This window comes from Macadamia integrifolia, chromosome 12 (genome assembly GCF_013358625.1).
Source record: "Macadamia integrifolia cultivar HAES 741 chromosome 12, SCU_Mint_v3, whole genome shotgun sequence".
Classification (NCBI taxonomy): domain Eukaryota; kingdom Viridiplantae; phylum Streptophyta; class Magnoliopsida; order Proteales; family Proteaceae; genus Macadamia; species Macadamia integrifolia.
In genome coordinates this window covers 6533673-6553672 of record NC_056568.1, presented here as the reverse complement: position 1 = coordinate 6553672, position 20000 = coordinate 6533673, and the positions used below count along the sequence as shown (strand labels likewise).

General features: G+C 38.9%; 2 protein-coding genes across 4 annotated transcripts in view; one reads left to right on the top strand and one right to left on the bottom strand.

Annotated features, from left to right (window-relative positions):
- Nucleotides 1-2706: 2706 nt before the first annotated feature.
- Nucleotides 2707-6418, top strand: LOC122058453 (leucine-rich repeat receptor-like protein kinase TDR). The gene is made up of 2 exons (XM_042621145.1): nucleotides 2707-5537; nucleotides 5865-6418. The coding sequence occupies exons 1-2, from the start codon at nucleotides 2753-2755 to the stop codon at nucleotides 6176-6178; spliced, it is 3099 nt and encodes a 1032-aa protein (XP_042477079.1). The 5' UTR covers nucleotides 2707-2752; the 3' UTR covers nucleotides 6179-6418.
- A 1020-nt stretch (nucleotides 6419-7438) lies between these two features.
- The window catches only part of LOC122057079 (aspartate aminotransferase, chloroplastic), a 16396-nt gene continuing 3834 nt past the window's right edge, over nucleotides 7439-20000 (bottom strand). For all 3 annotated transcript variants that reach the window (XM_042619076.1, XM_042619078.1, XM_042619077.1), the window contains exons 4-12: nucleotides 10732-10926; nucleotides 10391-10429; nucleotides 10211-10300; nucleotides 9962-10070; nucleotides 9767-9876; nucleotides 9002-9145; nucleotides 8763-8929; nucleotides 8347-8611; nucleotides 7439-7932 (exon numbers count right to left, since the gene is read on the bottom strand). In XM_042619076.1, coding sequence (XP_042475010.1) covers nucleotides 7801-7932; nucleotides 8347-8611; nucleotides 8763-8929; nucleotides 9002-9145; nucleotides 9767-9876; nucleotides 9962-10070; nucleotides 10211-10300; nucleotides 10391-10429; nucleotides 10732-10926 — 1251 coding nt within the window. In that variant the 3' untranslated portion in view covers nucleotides 7439-7800. The remainder of the gene's footprint in view (nucleotides 7933-8346; nucleotides 8612-8762; nucleotides 8930-9001; nucleotides 9146-9766; nucleotides 9877-9961; nucleotides 10071-10210; nucleotides 10301-10390; nucleotides 10430-10731; nucleotides 10927-20000) is intronic.

Sequence of the window (20000 nt, the reverse complement as noted above, 5' to 3'; positions counted from 1 at the left end):
CTGAGTGGTTATTCTCTACAGTGAGTGCGGTGGTGCAGTGAGCATCAAATGGCTGAGAGCATCTAGGCACGTGTTCCGAGATCTCCTCAACCATCAGATGCTAACTATATCATTGCACTCACGGATGTTTTTGCATGGCCCACTATTGAATTCATAGAATACAAGACATCAACCCTCAATATTGGTGACATTAATGTGGGCTTCAAGTTGACATGAAAGTCTTAAAACTGTTGTATCAAGGAATTTAGTCCCCACATCGACGGCTCCTTTGGCCATAAAATTTTCATATTCGTGGCGGTAATCTTCATATGTAGAGACGTATTTTAAAATTATGCGATATATGAACCTTGGTTAAAGCATACAATTTCTTGACATTTAGAGGCATGGAACCACCAGAGTCTATGGCACTTAAAAAATTCATGGGGAATACAATTTTTTTATTTTTTTTACTTTTTTTTGTCAAAAGTTCTGTGGCCATTTTTGTAAAGTTGTCTGTATGAAATATGGACATAGGGCCAAGCCAAAAAGAATTGTCCCCTAATGCAATCACTTTTGCTTAAACATCTCTCTCTCTCTCTCTCTCTCTCTCTCTCTCTCTCTCTCTCTCCTTTATCAGCTTAATGGTATAGGATTAAACGTTCATCCATCCATTATAATTAGTGGTGTTACGGATTACTACTGTTACATTGTTTCTTGTTTATTGATCATTAAGAGATATGAAATCAACCATTGCCTTTCTCTTTTTTGACCGTTTTGCTGAGGCAAATCCAATTCAAATGAACAACACGCTCCACTTTAATCAGCCCTTCATCAAAAGAAGTGTTATTACTTCTCAATTCTTTCTTTCACTCCCACACGGACACACGGTCGGTCGGTGCATGTCTTTTCCATCACTGATCAACTCAATTTCTCAGTGGACCTTTCTAGTAGTATTTACTTTGGGATAAGGTTCCCTCTGATGCTCGTGTACTAATTGAGACGAAGGATGAGGCAGGGTTACGGATTTATAAATAGAAGGATTTTGGGGAGAGAATGTAGCCGAGCCGATAGTTTATGTGAGTGAATGTGTGAAAGAATCCGTACACGAACAGCACATGGATCTTTTGCCCATGATTTCTATACATGGCCACATATTGAACATTTGTTGATATATAGATCTCAATTCCTTTTATTGGTATGTCAAATTTCAGTGCGTGGCAAACAAAATTCAATACTACAAGGGGTGCATATATATATATATATATATATAAAGGAAATGATTTCCTTCAGGAGAGAAGCTCTTCCGCCAGCCCCCTTATGTTTGTCTCTCTCCTCGTCGCTGTAAAATGACCTCTCTGCCTCCCATGTATTGAACCAAATGGGGGGCGTTGATTGGATCTCAAGCGTGGAAGCTACACTCCTAGACAGAGAATGTCTTTCCATATATATATATATATATATATAGGGCACAAGAACCCTATCTTCTTGAGTTCTCCCACACCTAGACACATGGGGAGAGTTGTTGGGGGCAAGGGCATCTTTTCATTGCCAACCCCTTGTGTCTAGGTGTGGAGAACATAAGCAAACAGGGTTCTTAATAGGGGAAAAGGTTAAAAGGCAACGTGGCCCCTATGCCTTAGACATAGTGGGGGTAATATGACAACTCCACCCTCATGAATTGTGAAAATCCTATCCAAATTGATGCTTCTACTAGTGCTTTCATTGGTGTAGGGGCTATGCTGCCTTTCACATTACTCTTTCCCATATATCAAAGGATACGAAATTATAAGGAAAATTAAATAATTGAATTTTTTTTAACTGAAATTTGACATATGACCAAACTAAACACTCCCTAAATCTCTTAATGGTTAAATTTCCCACAGCATTTTTCAATATAGTGGAATGAGACCATGGTTACATATCTAATTGTAACCAAAGTGATTATAATTAAATGGGCAAGAGAATGTTAACCAATTGCGTGACTACTGCACCAATGCATAGACCAATGAGAGAGCAAGCGGAAGCTTTGACAACATTGGGGCAAGGTGGTCTTTTCAAGCAGCTTGTGACTACAAAAAGAGGGAGCGACATAGCGTTCATTACCCCTACTTAGATATACCCTTTACAATTTATTCCTCTTTTGTCCTCAACATTTTGAGGATTGACCTTCTTTCGTGGCAATGCCAGAAAAGGCCAATCCTATGAAACCCTTTTCATTTGTCAAAATGCTGTAAGCGATCACTCCCATTAGATCAGAATACCAGATGGTCTCCCCTTTTGGCTTCAATTTCTGTCCCTCAAGGTGGATTATATGAGCTAAACCACCAGATACGTCCAACCCTCCAAAAAGAACAACTTGCTTCCCAATCCCCATTGCTGTTTTCTTCTGCAAGTACTCTTTAAGTATCACGGGAGTTCTGTATGGTCATAACAGAGCAAAGGGTTCTGTTCCCGTGAAGACCCAAAACCATTTATACTCAAATAAGGAAACAAGACAGAGGTACAAGGACAGTAGATCGTCCTTTAGGTTAAAGGCAAGACTAAATAAGTCAAGAGAAGAAGACCGTTTGATGCAATCTCATGAAAATGATGAAAATTCTCACACTTTTACCTTTACTTGCTTTTCAAAATCCTACCATCACTGTTGGAATTATTGGATTCCCTTGAGCAGTAAAGGGGATTAAAAAAAGAGTTGGTGGATTAGATTTTTAGGGTTTCTCTTTCTTCCCATAGTGGGTAGTGGCAAACACCATCCAATTAAGTTACGACTCTTATGGTCCCTCATGCACCCAAAAGCATTCCCAATGATACTCTCATATCAACTAATCCAACGACGTCATTTCCTCCTTTTTTTCCCCCAACTTTCTCTATTCCCCATGCAACACTTGAACCAGTTCAAGTGTATTATAAGCTTCACTCACTAGGAACATCTCTTCTAACAATGCGAGTTCCAATGGAGATGCTCATGAGCTTGGCCCCAATCTTCCTCTTAGTTTCGATGCTTACAGTAGTTGTTTCGGCGGCAGATATCTTCTCTGATGTGCTTCTGGGGTTGAAATCAGAGCTCATTGATGGTTCAAATAGCTTACATGATTGGTCCGTTCCCACCGGAGGAAGCTCACCTGAAAAAATCTTAGCTTGCTCTTGGTCAGGGATCACCTGTACCAAGAACTCTAGCATGATCATTGGTCTGGACCTGTCAATGAAGAATCTCTCTGGTTCAATCTCTGGGAAACACATCAAGCTCTTGTCTAATCTGGTGGAACTCAACCTCAGTCACAACTCTTTCTCTGGGGCACTTTCACCTGAGATATTCAATCTCACTAATCTGAGGAGCTTAGACATCAGCAGAAACAACTTCAGTGGCCATTTCCCAGCAGGGATTTCTGCAGTACAACACTTGGTATTGCTTGATGCATTCAGCAACAGCTTCTTAGGCCCCTTGCCGAAGGAAGTAGCCCAACTGGATTCACTCAAGGTACTTAACTTAGCGGGTAGCTATTTCGATGGACCAATCCCATCAGAGTATGGGTCTTTCAAGAGTCTTGAATTTCTTCACCTTGCTGGGAATTCACTCAATGGTGAAATCCCCCCAGAACTTGGAAAGCTCAAAACAATTACCCATATGGAGATTGGATACAACTCTTACCAGGGAAGCATCCCCTGGCAGTTGGGTAACATGAGTGAGCTTCAATATCTTGACATTGCTGGTGCAAATCTGTCTGGTCCAATCCCTGATCATCTCTGCAATCTCACCAACCTCCAATCTCTGTACCTGTTCATGAACTGGCTAACTGGATCAGTACCTCAAGGGTTTGGCAATATCACATCTCTTGTAAGCTTGGATCTTTCTGATAACAGGATTTCTGGTACCATTCCAGATAGCTTTGCAGGCTTGAAGAATCTCCGTCTGCTCAGCCTCATGTACAACGACATGACTGGGTCTGTTCCTGAAAGTATAGCGGAGCTTCCACTCCTGGATACGCTTTTTATATGGAACAATTTATTCTCTGGATCATTGCCTCAAAGCTTAGGGAGAAACTCTAAACTGAAATGGGTGGATGTTTCTACAAATAGTCTAACTGGAAGTATTCCACCAGACATCTGTGCAGGAGGTACCTTGTTAAAGCTGATGCTGTTCTCAAACTATTTTACAGGTGGGCTTTCTCCTCTTGCAAATTGCACTTCCCTTGTCCGACTCCGTGTGGAAGAGAATTCCTTCTCCGGTGAGATCCCTTTCAAATTTAGCCTTCTTCCTGATATAACGTATGTCGACCTCTCTAGAAATAAATTTACAGGAGGGATCCCAAGAGACATTTCTCAAGCTTTCAAGCTCCAGTACTTTAACATCTCTGAGAATCCAGGTATACAAGGAGAACTTCCTGCCAAAACATGGTCACTGCCACTTCTGCAGAACTTCTCTGCGTTCTCTTGTAATATCTCAGGCAATCTGCCCTCATTTGGATCCTGCAATTCTCTCTCTGTACTTGAACTGAACAGGAACAGTTTATCAGGGTCAATCTCGGATGGCGTTGCCAACTGCCAGGCTCTTGAGAGGATGGATTTGGCTTACAATAACTTGACAGGTTATATACCTGTTGAGCTTGCAAGTCTTCCCACTCTGCGTGTTGTGGACCTATCACACAATGAATTTAAAGGTTCCATACCAGTGAAGTTTGGAAATTCTTCGAGCTTGGCACTTCTAAATGTTTCTTTCAATGATATTTCTGGTTACATCCCTCAAGAACAGATTTTCAGATCCATGGGTGCGAGTGCTTTCATTGGAAATCCACAACTATGTGGAGATCCACTGCAACCATGTCCTGATTCAAAGGAAATTCCACATGTAGCTGGTTTCAGATTGGGAAGCAAAGGCACAGAGAAGCTCATATGGGTTCTGCTACCATGTGCAGGGGTGGTTCTGTTAATTGGGATGGCAGCTCTGGCTATCTTTTATCTTCAGAAGGGAAGTAATGGTCAGTGGAAAATGGTGCCATTTATTGGGCTTCCTCGATTTACAGCAAATGATGTGCTAAGGAGTTTCAGTTACACGGAATCCATAGAGTCGGTGCCACCATTATCAGCTCCAGTCAGTAAGGTTGTTCTGCCAACTGGAATAACAGTCTCAGTGAAGAAGATTGAATGGGGAGCAAGTATGAGGGGTGTGATGTCAGAATTTATAACCCGCATGGGCAATGCTAGGCATAAGAATTTGACCAGATTGTTGGGGTTCTGTAGCAACAAGCATGTTGCATATCTTCTTTATGATTACTTGCCTAATGGAAACCTGGCAGAGAAGATGAATATGAAAAGGGAATCCCCCATTAGTACTTGGTCAGCCAAGTATAAAATTGTGATAGGGATTGCAAGGGGCCTCTGCTACCTCCACCATGACTGTTATCCTGCAATTCCACATGGAGATTTCAAGGCGAGTAACATAGTGTTCGATGAAAACCTGGAGCCTCATCTTGCGGATTTTGGCCTCAGAACTCTGCTGCAGATGAGTGAAGGTTCACTTCGAGGAAGTATATCCAGTACTGGTACACTATCAGATTCAGGTATTGTGTACTACTGTCCTGTTCTCTAACATACATTTCAGGAAATGTCTGAATCAACTGTTTGATATTTCTTGAACTTCCATTAAAATTCCTGATCATTACAGATCTTGTTTCCTTCCAAGACCAGTTATGATGTTCTAATAACAAATTTTATAGGATTTTCCAAAAACTTTCTCCTAAGGCTAGCTCCTATCTTTGTTGACTAAAACCATGAAAAGGAAATTGCATTGTCTGAATGATAGGAGCTTCGGAGCTCATCTGTCGCTCAAATTTCTTTCTACTTTGCAAGGACCGGAGTTCTTAGAACTGTTCTACATTTATGTGCAGGTGATTTCAACAGTGCCATAAAAGATGAGCTCTGCAGAGACATTTACAGTTTTGGGGAGTTCTTGCTGGAAATTATGACTAATGGCAGACTAATGAATGGAGGTGCGAGCATACATAGCACCCCAAGAGACAGAATTTTAAAAGAGATATATGAGGAGAATGAAGTCGGTGCTATTGGTGAACTGAGTGAAGAGACAGAAGCTGCTCTTGAAGTTGCTTTGCTCTGTACTAGGAGCAGACCATCAGACAGGCCATCCATGGAAGATGCCCTAAAACTTTTATCAGGGTTGAGACCACACAGCAAACACTGCTGATTTTGAACCAAAAGGATAAAAAGTACTGTTTAGATATGTCTACATCAGAAGCTGTCAGAAAATGTTGTGTATGTAACTAGCTTGTAGGAGTGATCCTCTCTGTTTGCATCTTTTTATAGTTTAATCTTCTAATAGTGTTATGTCATATAAAGTTCCTTCTCTTGTCTATTCTTAAAAACTCTCCAACGGGTTGACAATGGTCAATTTTTGTATCTATTTGATGATGTTCATTTTTAAAAAGGCCATAATGTCTAAAGGTATCACAACGATCTCGTTGAAAACTAAGAAACATGCTTTTCATCAAGTCATGACTCATGATACAAGTTGCAACTAGACACATCTGACTACATACATTGAGAGATACTTTTCATGTACTACCTGTACTTGAATGGATGACATGAGAAAACACCACAACAACATGATCACATTCTTTCACCACAGTTTTCTGTCCTGCAGATTATTCAACTCTACAGTGTATCTCCTCACTTTAGAAAAAAAAAAAAAATGTGTACCCAGTGCACGAGGCTCCTGCCAGCAGGGTCTGGGCAGGGTCATAATGTACACATCCTCACCCTTGCTTTGCAGAGGGTCATAATGTAAAGTGTATCTTCTCTCTTTAAAATTTTCAGAAATATCAGGCTGGACAATTTTCAATAACAAACTTCCTGACACCCCAACCCACACGCATTCTTAAAAACCAGTTCAAGGAAAACCTTCCATTTAGTGGTACCAGAAAACATAAATCTGCATAAAAGTACTGTCTAGCTTGAAGAAAATAGTGTAATTGCACAAGTTCAATATAAAGCATTTGTTGGATGGTATCTATTACAATACTGCACTTCCATATGTGTAAGTTCCACAGAATGCATAATTAGAAACTAGGATTACTAACAGTGCAGATATTCTTCACTAGTCCGTGAAATCCTACACACGATTGATGTGCTTCTATATCTATACCAGAGCCTTCTATGGTATTGAAGGGCCTTCTACCCCTCAATTATTTTTATTTAACTAGAAATTTCAAAAGAAAGTAGCATAACAACAAGTAGTAGTACTAACAACATCAAGAGTACAGGTACTACCATTAACAACAATAAAGAAAGTATAGTTATAGTAGTAGCAGTATCACCAATATCAAGATGTAATGGGTACTACCACAAGTTTAATAACGCCAAAACCTTAAAAATCAATTCAAGAAAAACTTAAAACACTATCCAAAATAAATTTCGCAAGAAGGCCATTAGTATGTGAGCCGAGAGGTTATGCAAAGCCATTAACTGAAGAGATGAATCAGATATCCAAAATAGCCTTAAATGTGTAAATCAACTGTCTTAACTTTGAAATACATAGAGACGTATTGGCGCTAAAGGCCTCATTCCACAACAAGAAATTATTGGTAAGCATTCAGGCCCATCATTAGAACTTCAGATACAAGATATTTCGGAACCTGTGATGGTAAACCTACATTACAAGTTTCCATAGGATAATTACCAGCAACCTGCAAAATAATGGACTCCCCAAAATTCCTTTGGTAGGGTTCTAAAAGACTAGAAACCCACAAGGTAAAAGAGGATTTCCATCCCAACCGCCATTTAAAATAGTAAATCATCATCTACTCTCTTTTAACCAACATTGTGGAAAGAATCAATGATGGCATCTGCGAGATATTCACATTTGGCTAAAGATAATCCAGCCAATGATATCCTCCCATCCTTGGTCATGTACACGTGCCACTTGTTTGTCATATTATCACTCTGGTAAGACAAGGTGAAAAGGAAAAAATAATTAAAAAGTCTGCAAAAGAGAAAAACGAGAAATTTGAGGATTAAGTACAGTCAATGATGCACTCCAGAGGTTAAGATACCATACAAGTCATGAAATCTAGTTCTAATACAGCTTGCTCACAGATAGCAGGCCTGGCTGGTACACTCCATGTATCAAAGAAAGTGGCCAGCCTACAAGCCAAATTAGTAAAACACCCTCCGGCTCCATGCTCTGTGAGTGGCATGCCACCAGATGGTGTTCTAGCAGTCTATAATGTATCACTAGGACATGAATCAAATGCCAAATCCTAGTTGCGTTATCTTACCAAAGTGAGTTCCCCATTGACAAGAATATGAGAGCCTGTGCAAAGGATCTCAAACACTGGCAGACAAGAATTCAATTACCTGTGTTTTGTTTAGGCCTGTAAAAGAGAACATGCCAATCTGCTTAAGGATAAATGACCAATCCTTCCCACTTTTATCCTTTGCAGAGAGACTGTTGAATAGCTTCTGTCTCACATTCTTTATCCTTCCAGCCATCATTTCCATCTCTTCTTTCCATTCTTTGAAGAGAGCAGGTTCCCCAACAACATTGGCAACAATTCTAGCGCCATGGATGGAAGGGTTTGAGTACATTGGTCGAGCAATTCTTTTCAGCTGGCTTTTCACCCTGAAAATGGAAATGCCTACACATTTAAGTATCCAAAAAATTCCCCAACCTAAATGTACCAGGCCCATACATTGCAAAGTAAGCACAGTGCACAGGTCCTTTCTATCTCATCAAGTGAAAAATAGAAATTTAGCAGACTAGCTCACTGCACCTTGCAGCTGCATCTGATGATGAGCACACAACATTTATGGCTCCAATCCTTTCTGCATAAAGCCCCAGGTTTTTACTGTATGACTGAGCCACCAAGAGCTCCATACCACGTGCAGCAAACAACCTCACGGATGAAGCATCTGCGCCAAGGCTTCCACTTGCAAATCCCTGCACAGTGGCATTTCAGGTATGGCACAATCTAAGTCCCAGACAACCACAGCCAACAAGAAATAGCCTTACCTGGTATGCAACATCAAAGAATGGGATGTGGCTCTTCTCTTGAATGACATCAGCAATTTTCTCCCACTGTTCAGGGGTGGGGTCAATGCCAGTTGGGTTGTGAGCACATCCATGAAGCAATATGAAAGATCCATCAGGTGCTGCCTGAACAAGGAGAAACAAAATCAATTATCAATAGACCAAAATATTGTAATTGATGACACTTAGATTGGAAAAATATGAATTTGATACGATAATTTTGGAAATATCAAAATCTATAGAGTTCAAATGAAAAATCACAATTAGAGAGTTCACATGAATTCTTTGAATTCATTCTGGATTGCACCCAAACAAATTGGGGATTTGTAGTCAACAGCATTCCATTTGCAATTGACCAGATTAATGTTTATGCATCTTTGAGGCCTTTCGGCTACTTTCATTTACTTCTGGGAAATGGCCAGATTATGACTCAGTTCAAGTAACAAATTATGACCGGACTGGAGAAACATTGTAAATTGAAAAAAAGTAACAGCTAGTAACTAAGAATGAAATATATTAGCACAGAGGCCATATGAGGCAACTCTCTCAAAATATATATATATGTATATATATATATATAAGAAATAAGGCTAAGAAGTGCATTTCATAGTTTTGGGTAATACTGCACTCTTTGGCATGTGTAACTCCTAAAAATCTAACATACTACCATAATTCAAGTCCAGGTTTGATTTATTCAAGTTGTGTCGCTGGTTGAACCAAGTTACTAGATTGTGATATGTGAATTACCTTTATGTCTGATATCATCCCATCAAAATCTAACCCAACAGTTTTCGGGTCATAGTATCGATATTCCGACCAAGGAACTCTAGCATCGTTGAAAATGTTCTTGTGGTTACCTAACACAGGGATGTCAAAGATTCAGTCAGTAGCCTTGAGATGAGTAAGCCCTAACAAGAAGATAGAGAAAACAATTATACACACCCCAAGTTGGAGATGATATAATAACTTTTGCACCGGGAAAATATCGTTCTATGAGAGCTGCCGCAAGGCGTAGAGAACCGGTCCCAGAAAGACCTTGAACAGTAGCAACCTTAAAAGAAAAGGAAGAAAGCAATTGAAATAATTAATACGAAAAAGTTGAGCCTCATCATAATATATGCATACATATATAAATCTGAATGGGATGTATTTCTATGAAATGCAAATGTAAATGACTATTATTCCACATACCCTTCCTTCTTTAATGACAGCATTGTCAGCCCCAAATAGCAACTCTGCAGTAACTTTATTGAATGCAGCCAAACCTTCAATTGGAAGATACTGCAAAATTAATTGAAAATTAAATGTCAGATAATAAAGCAAATAAACTTGGCAACAGGGAATTCCACTCATTTGAGCACTGTCAGATACCTCTTTGTTTTCCCCTCTCTGCAGCATAAGATTCTCTGCCTAGAGAATGAAAAAATGTGCACACTAGTTAGACTGATCTCAATTTGCTTGTAAAAGAGAAGGGGTGGGAAGAAAACTTCTGATCTACAAGTTGAATGACCTCCACAGGTAATTAAAAGTTTAAAAGAAGACTTTTGTATGACCTAAATATGAATCCAAAAACATCTAATCTACCATCCAAGATGACAAGACTAACAAGTTGGGAGGACACCCTGGAAAAAGTTCTGAAAGAAAACGTAAAGTTATTTTCTACCTTTTCCTAAGGAATTGAACTATCCAATAGATTGTGTAGGAGTACTAACCTTCTTGACCACATTAAGCACATAAGGTTGGAGTTCTTCTGTCCGATAGGCTCCAACTCCAAGATTGAGCTTCATATCATTGGTGTCTGCTTTGAATGCTTCAGAAACTCCAAGAATTGGATCTGGAGGGGCCATGGTGATGCCTTCAAAGCGAGAAACATTAACTGCAACAGCCATGGTTATCCGACCGGAACACTGCAAAAACATCAAGATCTAAGTCAAGACTGAAGGAAAAGTGAAGCACCCAGTTGACAAACAGCATTTGTCAATAAGCTAGCATTCGGGTTTTAGATTGTGTCAGCATTGAGCAAGTTGATGAGCACATTTATGTGTGAATTCTAGGGTAGTAAAACATGCATTTTACATATTTAGAATAGAGCTACCTTGGGTTTTACTCTCTTTTTGCAGGTTTTATATTTTCAAGGCCTTAAGGACTATCGGGTGCTATATCTCCAATTTTACACATAAAGAGGTCCTATTTCTTTTCATGGTTGCAAAGAGGACGAAATTCTGAGCAAGATTGACGTGTTTAATTAAAAGTACACATTCGTTTGGTCACCCGTACAAGTGATTATTCTTTTCATGCCAGAAAAAGAACAATGGATCAGAACTGAACCGAGATGCAGAACCAGCCCGTTTGCAGTTGTCCCAGAGGTACAAGGAATATTCCAAATGCCAACAAGGATCGATGGATCACATCCTTAAGTGATTGAAGATTTGTTTTTGGTAACAACTACCTAGCGTAGTTGGTGAGTTGTGGTGTGCAAAATCCCTTGCTTATTAGGAGGTCTCAAGTTCGAACCTCTTAGCTACCATTTTGTTGAGGTTTTTTTTTAGAAGATTCTCTCTCCTACTCATCACTCAAAGGAGGTCGGCCAAAGGGTTTCTTACGCAAGAGGAGAGAGAAATAAGGAAATAAAGAGAAAAATAGGAAAGGAAAAAAAAAAAGAGGAAAAAAATAATTAAAAAATATCGTCCAAGATGCTGCCCACGTTTGAAGAAGAGAGAAAAAAATAAAAAAAATAAAAAAAAGGAAAAAAGGAAGCAAAATCATTGGATATTCCCGACTTCCTATAATTCTCTATCTTCTCTCTCCTCCACCTCATCAACAAGATAAAAAAAAATCTTTTTTTTTTAGAAGCTAAAATTGTAAACTTCCCTCCCCCATTCTCTATATAATAGAATTAACACAAGGGGAGGAGGCACTTCATTCTTCTTCCAGGGTTTTTTCTTAGTTGCTCTATCTCTTTCTCTAGTTTTCTCTTTCCCTAGCTCTAGTTCTAGGTTTATACTTTAAAAACTTTTGTAAGTTCTTTTATTCAATTAATGTAAGCACTTTTGTTTTTTATTCAATCTTTTATTTTTATTGTTTAAACAATTGAAGTTGTAATTTTCAAGTTCTAGTTCTAGGTTTAATTATAGGTGACAAGAATAAGCTATGAAGTATGTCTTTCAAGTTCAAATTTTTTTTTCTTCAGATTTGTTTTCTCTAGTACTAGAAATTTCAGATTTGGTTTATTCCAGATCTGGTTTTTAGTAGTGGTAGTATCTCAAATCGATCAAGTTTTTAGTTTAAGGGTTGAAGTTTAAGTAAGTAGGCTCCTTCAGTAGTCTTCTCTCCCCCCTCTCATTCCCTCTTCTAACTACCCTTTCTTTCTTAATTTAGGATTTTAATTTCAGTCGTTACATTATTGCTATCCCTTTCCCCCAAGGTTCATGGCTAGTGTATGTGTTGGCTTTGCCCATCTAGCCATAGAACCGTCATTTTATTGATTTTATTTTAGTTGTCTCCCTTTCCCTAAAGCCAAGTAGAGTAACCCTTGTAGGAGTGACTCTCTGGTCAAGTAGGGAAGCTCATATTATGAGCATCCCTCGGGCTAAGTAGAGAAACCTACTTGTGAGTCTCTCTCTAGCTTTATCCCCTTTCTTTTATTTTATTTTTATTTCAGCATTTTTTTCCTTCATTGCTTTTTAATTGTGTGGGGTGTTTATTTTCAGCTATTTATTTATTTAATTTTAATTGCGTAGCTTGCGTGTTTAAATTCTTAGATGACGAATGCTTAGGACGTTAATTTAGATACATATGTTTAGGACGGTAATTAGAATTAGATCACAATCATTAATTGGTTCACTTTCGCATTATTAAAAAAAGCAAAAAAATAAAGTGGTTGCTCTCCCTGTGTTCGACCCATAGCTATACTGATCCGTACGCTTGCGGTTACATTTTAAAATCTCAAACAAATTTTTGGTGCCATTGCCGGGGAGACAGTTCCATGTTATTTTTCGCTTTCTTTTGGTAAAGCGGAGTGCTTTGTTTGCTTTGTTTTGTTTTTCCTTTTCTTTTATTCCTAAGAAGAACAACTTACAATAATAGTTGTATCGGTGGAGGTCATCATGCCTCACAGTATGATAAAGACAGGTTTCGCCCTATAGCAGTACCTCAGGATTTGACCTGAGCAACCTTGGATCCCTACCGGTAAGCTCCCAAAAAGCCAAAAAAAAAAAGTTTTGTTATCCATTCTTTTTTGCTTGTCTTACTCTAGTTGTGGGTAGTTTTCTGTTGCATAAGTGTTAGGTAGGTACGTAATACTAAGAATCGGTTAGAAAGAAGAGATCCAACAAGTAGTGACCCTATACGTTTGCTCTCTTTAAAACCTTTCAATATGGAGACCAACATCAAAACCCTTCACTTAAATCTCTTAAAGATAGGTTCTACTCTGCTAGAATAGCCCAACCTTCTTGTATAGTTCTACCACAAGCCCAGGGCAATAATTTTGAACTCAAATCTCAATACATCACTATGTTGCCCCACTTCCATGGGTTGACCTCTGAGGATGCATACCTATTTCTAAGGGAATTTGAAGAGGTCTATGTTCTAATTAAGATCCAACAGCTTTCTGATGATGCTGTTAAGCTTAGTTTTATCACTTTTGTATTAAAAGAACAAGCTAAGAAGTGGTTGTATGGATTACCCACAAATTCCATAACCTCATGGGAACAGTTCACAGTTGTCTTAAGAAGTTTTTCCCAACTCACAAGACCAATAAGCTTAGAACAGTTTAGGCAAAAGCCTAGTGAGTCATTTTCCAGACTTATGGAGAGATTCAAGGATCTACTCCAAGAATACCCTCACCATGGCCTAGACTTATGGCATTTATGTCAAATAACTTATGAGGGTATTGATTACCTAACTAAATAAATGATAGAGTCTATGTGCCCTGAGGGATTCACATCATTTATAGATGAAGGAAAGGCATAGGAATTCTTACTTGACTTAGCTGACAAAACCCATGAGTGGGAATCAACCCAAGAGAGTGAAAGAACCATAGGAGGAAAAGGATATTTTGTGGATGGGATAGTAGTTAAGGAAGCCCATTTGGATAGCCTAATCAAGAGGATTGAGGCTATTGTTCTTAGAGAGCCATCATCAGTCAATTTGGTTAAGACTTGTGCTTGGTGCCAGTCCCCTGGACATGTCATAGAAGAATGCCCCAACTCCTCTGGAGACAATTCTAATGATAGTGTTAATGCTTTATACTAGAATAATCCATATAGTAACACCTACAATCCAGGATGGAGAAATCACCCAAATTTCTCTTGGAATCAGGGCAACCAAGCAGGGCCTTCCAATTTTCATAATCAAGGTCAACATGTACCCCAAAGGCCTCCCTTTGCACAACAATCTTTTTCCCAAAATACTTTTCCTATGTCAAATTTAGGACCTCAGGCTAGTTTTCCTAGGGCCCCTCTCCTATCATCTTATCAGCAACCCCCTGGGTTTACCAACATTGGAGAGGTAAATAGAATAAGTGACTTAAAAAAAATATATGGCCCTCCTCATGACAAGCCATCAAAATCTTATGAGAGAACTCACCCAAGTTGTCTCAATTATGCGTGAGAGGGAGAAGGGAACTTTACCCAGTCAACCAGAGCCTAACCCTAGGCATCATCAGCCTTTTAGTTCACAAGGACCAACTAATGCACCACTGAATATAGTACAAGGTCAAACCCAACAAGGGCCCTCTAACCAATGTAATGTTGTTTATGCCCTTAGGAGTGGTAGAGAGTACCAACAGAGCGTTCGTAAATCTTCCCCATCTATTACTCCTGTTAACTCTCCTTCAGTTGAGGACACAAATGTGCCTCTTGTTCTAAGTTCGTCTGATGAACCTAAAGATTTTTCTGAAACTAAAGATGATTTGGTTGAGGAAACCAAAAATGATTCTTCTGAACAAGGGCAAATCCCTAACAGTCCTTATGTTCATCTTGTCCCATTTCCTAATCGCTTAGTAAACAAAAAGAAGGCTGCTTCCATGGATAAAATTTTAGAAATCTTCAAAAAGGTAGAAGTGAACATCCCTCTTCTGGATGCCATATCCCAAATCCCCGCCTATGCAAAGGTACTGAAAGATTTGTGTACTCACAAACGTATCACTAGTGTGCCCAAAAAGACGTTCTTGGCATGTAACATTAGTTCCATAATTACTCAGCCTATAGCAGCCAAGTATAAGGATCCAGAGAGCCCTACCATAGCTTGTGTCATAGGCAACACCTACATTGAGCATGCTTTACTTGACCTTGGCACAAGTGTGAATCTTTTACCTTACCATCATGGTTTAAAGTATCGGTTTGTATCGTACCGTATCGGCCGATACAAACCATCATGGTTTAAAGTATCGGTTTGTATCGTACCGTATCGGCCGATACAAACCATCATGGTATAAAGTATCGGTCTGTATCGTACCATATCGGCCCTTACCTATACGATACGGACCAATACGATACATGAAATTTTTAAAACCCATTTGTATCGATACATATCTTACGATACACACCGATACGTACCAATACTCTATGGAAAATTCAAAATCAAAGTGAAATGTACGTTTCGGTATGTATCGGTGTGTATCGGTATGTATCGACCAATACACACCGATACGTATCTATACGGTTATAAAATGGCCAAAATGGGTAATTTTTTAGAAAAACACAATTTTTTTAGGTGTTTTTGTTCCAAAGTTACTGCCAACCATTTTTCTCTCTAACTAAAGTGAAAATCAATGTTGGGAACAAAAATTTTACATTTATGGGACAGCTACAAACCTTGGATTCTTAGTGTGATACTCTTAATTTACTATTTATGCATAATACATGTTATGTATAGCTTTTTTTAACTATTTTTTTATGCAAAAATGTATAAAAAAGTGTTTCCTATCTATTTATGTGCGTATCTTTAGCGTATCTCTAATATGATACAATACCCTCCGATACGCATCTTAATTTTGGCTGACCGATACGGAGACCAATACTGATACTTTAATCCTTACTTACCATGTGTACAAGTAACTAGGATTGGGAGAATTAAAAGCCACTGGAACTACTCTTCAGTTGGCAGATAGGTCTGTTAAGATTCCTAAAGGGATGGTTGAGGATGTCTTACTAAAGGTGGGGGAATTTATTTTCCCTATTGATTTCATTGTGTTAGATACCAAGCCCTTCTCAACCAAGGATGAGATCCCAATAATTCTAGGAAGACCATTTTTGGCTACCAGTAATGCATTAATCAATTGCCGGAATGGTTTCCTAAACTTATCTTTTGGCAACCAAACTGTTGAGTTTAACATGTTTAGGATAGGCAAGCAACCACATATGGAAGAAGAGATCAATATGCTTGAGGATTTTCTGGATTTTTCTGATGATTTAATTACCAACTTTGATATTGATTTTGATTCAGAATTCCAAGAGTATATGGATGAGTTGGATGATGATAGTGAAAATTTCTTTTCTGAAGCCTTGAGTCTTCACACACCTGTGGAGCCCTTAGGACCCCTTCCCAATTCTATTCCCAAACCTTCCATAGTTGAGCCCCCTAAGCTAGATCGTAAGGAGTTGCCATATAATTTAAGGTATGCTTTCCTAGGGCCTGACCAGACTCTTCCTGTAATAATTTCTTCAAATTTGACTTCTAGTCAGGAAGAGGAGTTACTTAAAGTATTAAAAGATAATAATGAAGCCCTAGGTTGGACCATGGCTGATATCAAGGGTATAAGCCCTTCTATTGTGCAACATCATATACATCTTATGGAGGATTCCAAACCATCCACGGAACCCCAAAGAAGAGCTAACCCAGTGATGATGGAAGCCATTAAGAAAGAGATCCTAAAGTGCTTGGATCATGGAATAATTTATCCTATTTCTGATAGCCAATGGGTAAGCCCAGTTCACATAGTGCCTAAGAAGTCTGGGGTGACTGCAGTTCCCAATGCCAATAATAAACTAATTCCAACCCGTGTCCAATCAGGGTGGAGAGTGTGCATAGACTACAGGAAACTTAATGTGGCAACCTGGAAGGACCACTTCTCGTTGCCATTCATTGACCAGATGTTAGAGAAGTTAGCTGAACATGAATACTACTATTTTCTTGATGGATATTCCGGCTATAACCAGATCCCAATTGCTTTAGAGGACCAACATAAGACCACTTTTACATGCCCATATGGAATATTTGCTTACAGGCGTATGCCCTTTGAGCTTTGCAATGCCCCTACTACGTTCCAACAATGCATGATGAGCATCTTTTCTAATATGGTCAAAAAATTCTTAAAAGTATTTATGGATGACTTTTCAATCCATGGGAATTCCTATTCTAAATGTCTTCATCATCTTTCTCTAGTTTTGAAAAGGTGCATATCTAAGAATTTGGTTTTGAATTGGGAGAAATGCCATTTATGGTTAAATCTGGTATTGTTTTAGGCCATGTAATATCCAATGAGGGAATTAAGGTAGATAGAGCTAAAGTGGATTTAATTGATAATTTACTACCTCCTCAATCTGTTAAGGACGTCCGGTCTTTTCTAGGGCATGTGGGCTTCTACAGAAGGTTTATTAAGAACTTTAGTCAGTTAGCCCGACCTCTCACTTCATTACTTGCCAAAGATCAAACTTTTAAGTTTTCTAAAGAGTGCCTAGAATCCTTTAAACAACTTAAGAAGGAGTTTACCAATGCACCCATTGTTCAACCACCTGTTTGGACTGAACCTTTTGAACTGATGTGTGATGCTTCGGATTTTGCCATAGGAGCGATTTTAGGTCAAAGGATTAATAAGTTGCCCACTGTCATTTACTATGCTAGTAGGACCTTAGATGATGCACAACTCAATTATACAACTACTGAAAAAGAATTTTTAGCTATCGTGTTTGCATTAGAAAAGTTTCGGTCTTACTTAGTTGGTTCACATGTGGTGATGTATACTAATCATTCTGCTCTTATATACCTAGTTCAGAAGAAGATGCCAAAGCCCATCTCATTAGGTGGGTTTTACTTTTGCAAGAGTTTAATTTAGAAATTAGGGATAAGAAATGAGTTGAAAACCTAGTTGCAGACCATTTATCCTGGCTTCCCAATTCCTTGACTGTCGATTCTCCAGTGAACGAGAACTTTCCAGATGAACAGTTATTTGCAGTGTCCAGTGAACCAGGGTTTGCTGACATTGTCAACTTCTTAGTTTCAGGTGTGGCTCCGGATCACTGGTCCACCTAAGATAAATATAGGTTTCATTCCCAAGTTAAGCACTTTTTCTGGGATGATCCTTATTTGTTTAAGATATGTCCGGATCAGATTATCCGACGATGTGTTCCTGATCATGAGCAACATTTCATTCTCTCTTTTTGCAATGATCATGCATGTGGTGGACATTTTGGACCTAAGAAGACTGCCGCAAAGGTTCTCCAATGCTGATTTTATTGGCCCACTCTTTTTAGAGATGCTTTTGATTTTTACAAGGTTTGTCCCGCCTGCCAGTCTATTGGCCGAATCAATAAGAGGAGCATGATGCCTCTCAACCCTATTTTGGTAGTTGAGATCTTTGAGGTATAGGGCATCGATTTTATGTGACTATTCCCTAATTCCTTTGGGAATTTGTACATACTTTTTGCTGTTAATTACGTTTCTAAATGGATAGAGGCCATACCTTGTAAATCTAATGACCACAAAGTGGTGGTCCAGTTTCTCAAAGAGAACATTTTTTTCCGCTTTGGTGCACCACGTGCAATAATTAGTGATAGGGGTACTCATTTTTGTAATCGGCCTTTTGAGGCCTTAATGAAAAAGTATGGGATCACCCATAAGTTATCTACCCCTTATCACCCCCAAATTAATGGCCAAGTGGAGGTGTCTAATAGGCAGATCAAACAAATCTAGGAGAAAACTGTCAATCCCAACCGTAAGGAATGGTCCCTTAGGCTCATTGATGCCTTGTGGGCCCATCGGACTGCATTCAAGACCGACCTTGGTCAGTCTCCCTACCATTTGGTGTATGGGAAAGCTTGTCACTTACTAGTTGAGTTGGAGTATAAGGCCTTTTAGGCCATCAAGAAGCTCAACTTTGATTTGTCTGATACGGGAATTCATTATAGGCTCCAACTATCTGAGTTGGAGGAACTTAAGAATGAAGCCTATGAAAGTTCTAGGATTTACAAGGAAAAAACCAAAGCTTTCCATGATAAGCACATTCTGTGCAAATCTTTTGCAATTGGTGATAAGGTCATATTGTACAACTCTCGATTGCATCTTTTCCCTGGTAAGCTTAGATCCCGATGGGATGGCCCGTTTATTGTCCATAATGTATATCCCCATGGGGCTGTGGAGATTTTGAATCCAGGAACAGAGGTAATTTCGAAGGTTAATGGTCAGCGTTTGAAACAGTTCCTCGAGTTTCCTAATACTGGTTGTGAAGAGGTCATGGATCTCTATGAACCTTTTTACACTGATGACTAAATTTTAATTAGGTATGACCCCCTTGCATTGTCTTTGCTTTTAATTCTTTCCATGCATTGAGGACATTGCATGACTTAAGTGTGGGGGAGGGAAACCAGTTTTTGCTTTTTTCACTTTATTTTGTTTATTTTTCTTTTTATTTTTGAGCTTGCTAAAAATGAAGTCCTACTTTGGCTTTTGGCTAATGATCATACCATTCGGTTGCTTGATGTATGAAAATAAAAGTTTTGATTAAGGTACCCATTTTGAACGAATAAAAACCCTGTTGAGAAGAAAGAAACAAGCCTGTGTCTTGAGATGAGACTTTCTTTTGAAAAATAAGAGACCCCTGTTTTATGGTGTTGGACCATATGTAAGTCTGTGGGTTCCTTGTACTTTTGATTTGGAGTTGAGACATTATTTTTAATTTGGCATGAGTTTACAAATGCATAATTTTAAATGAAGTGTGAAATGCGGCATAAAGAAGAATAAGAGTTGATTTCCTTGGAACTAG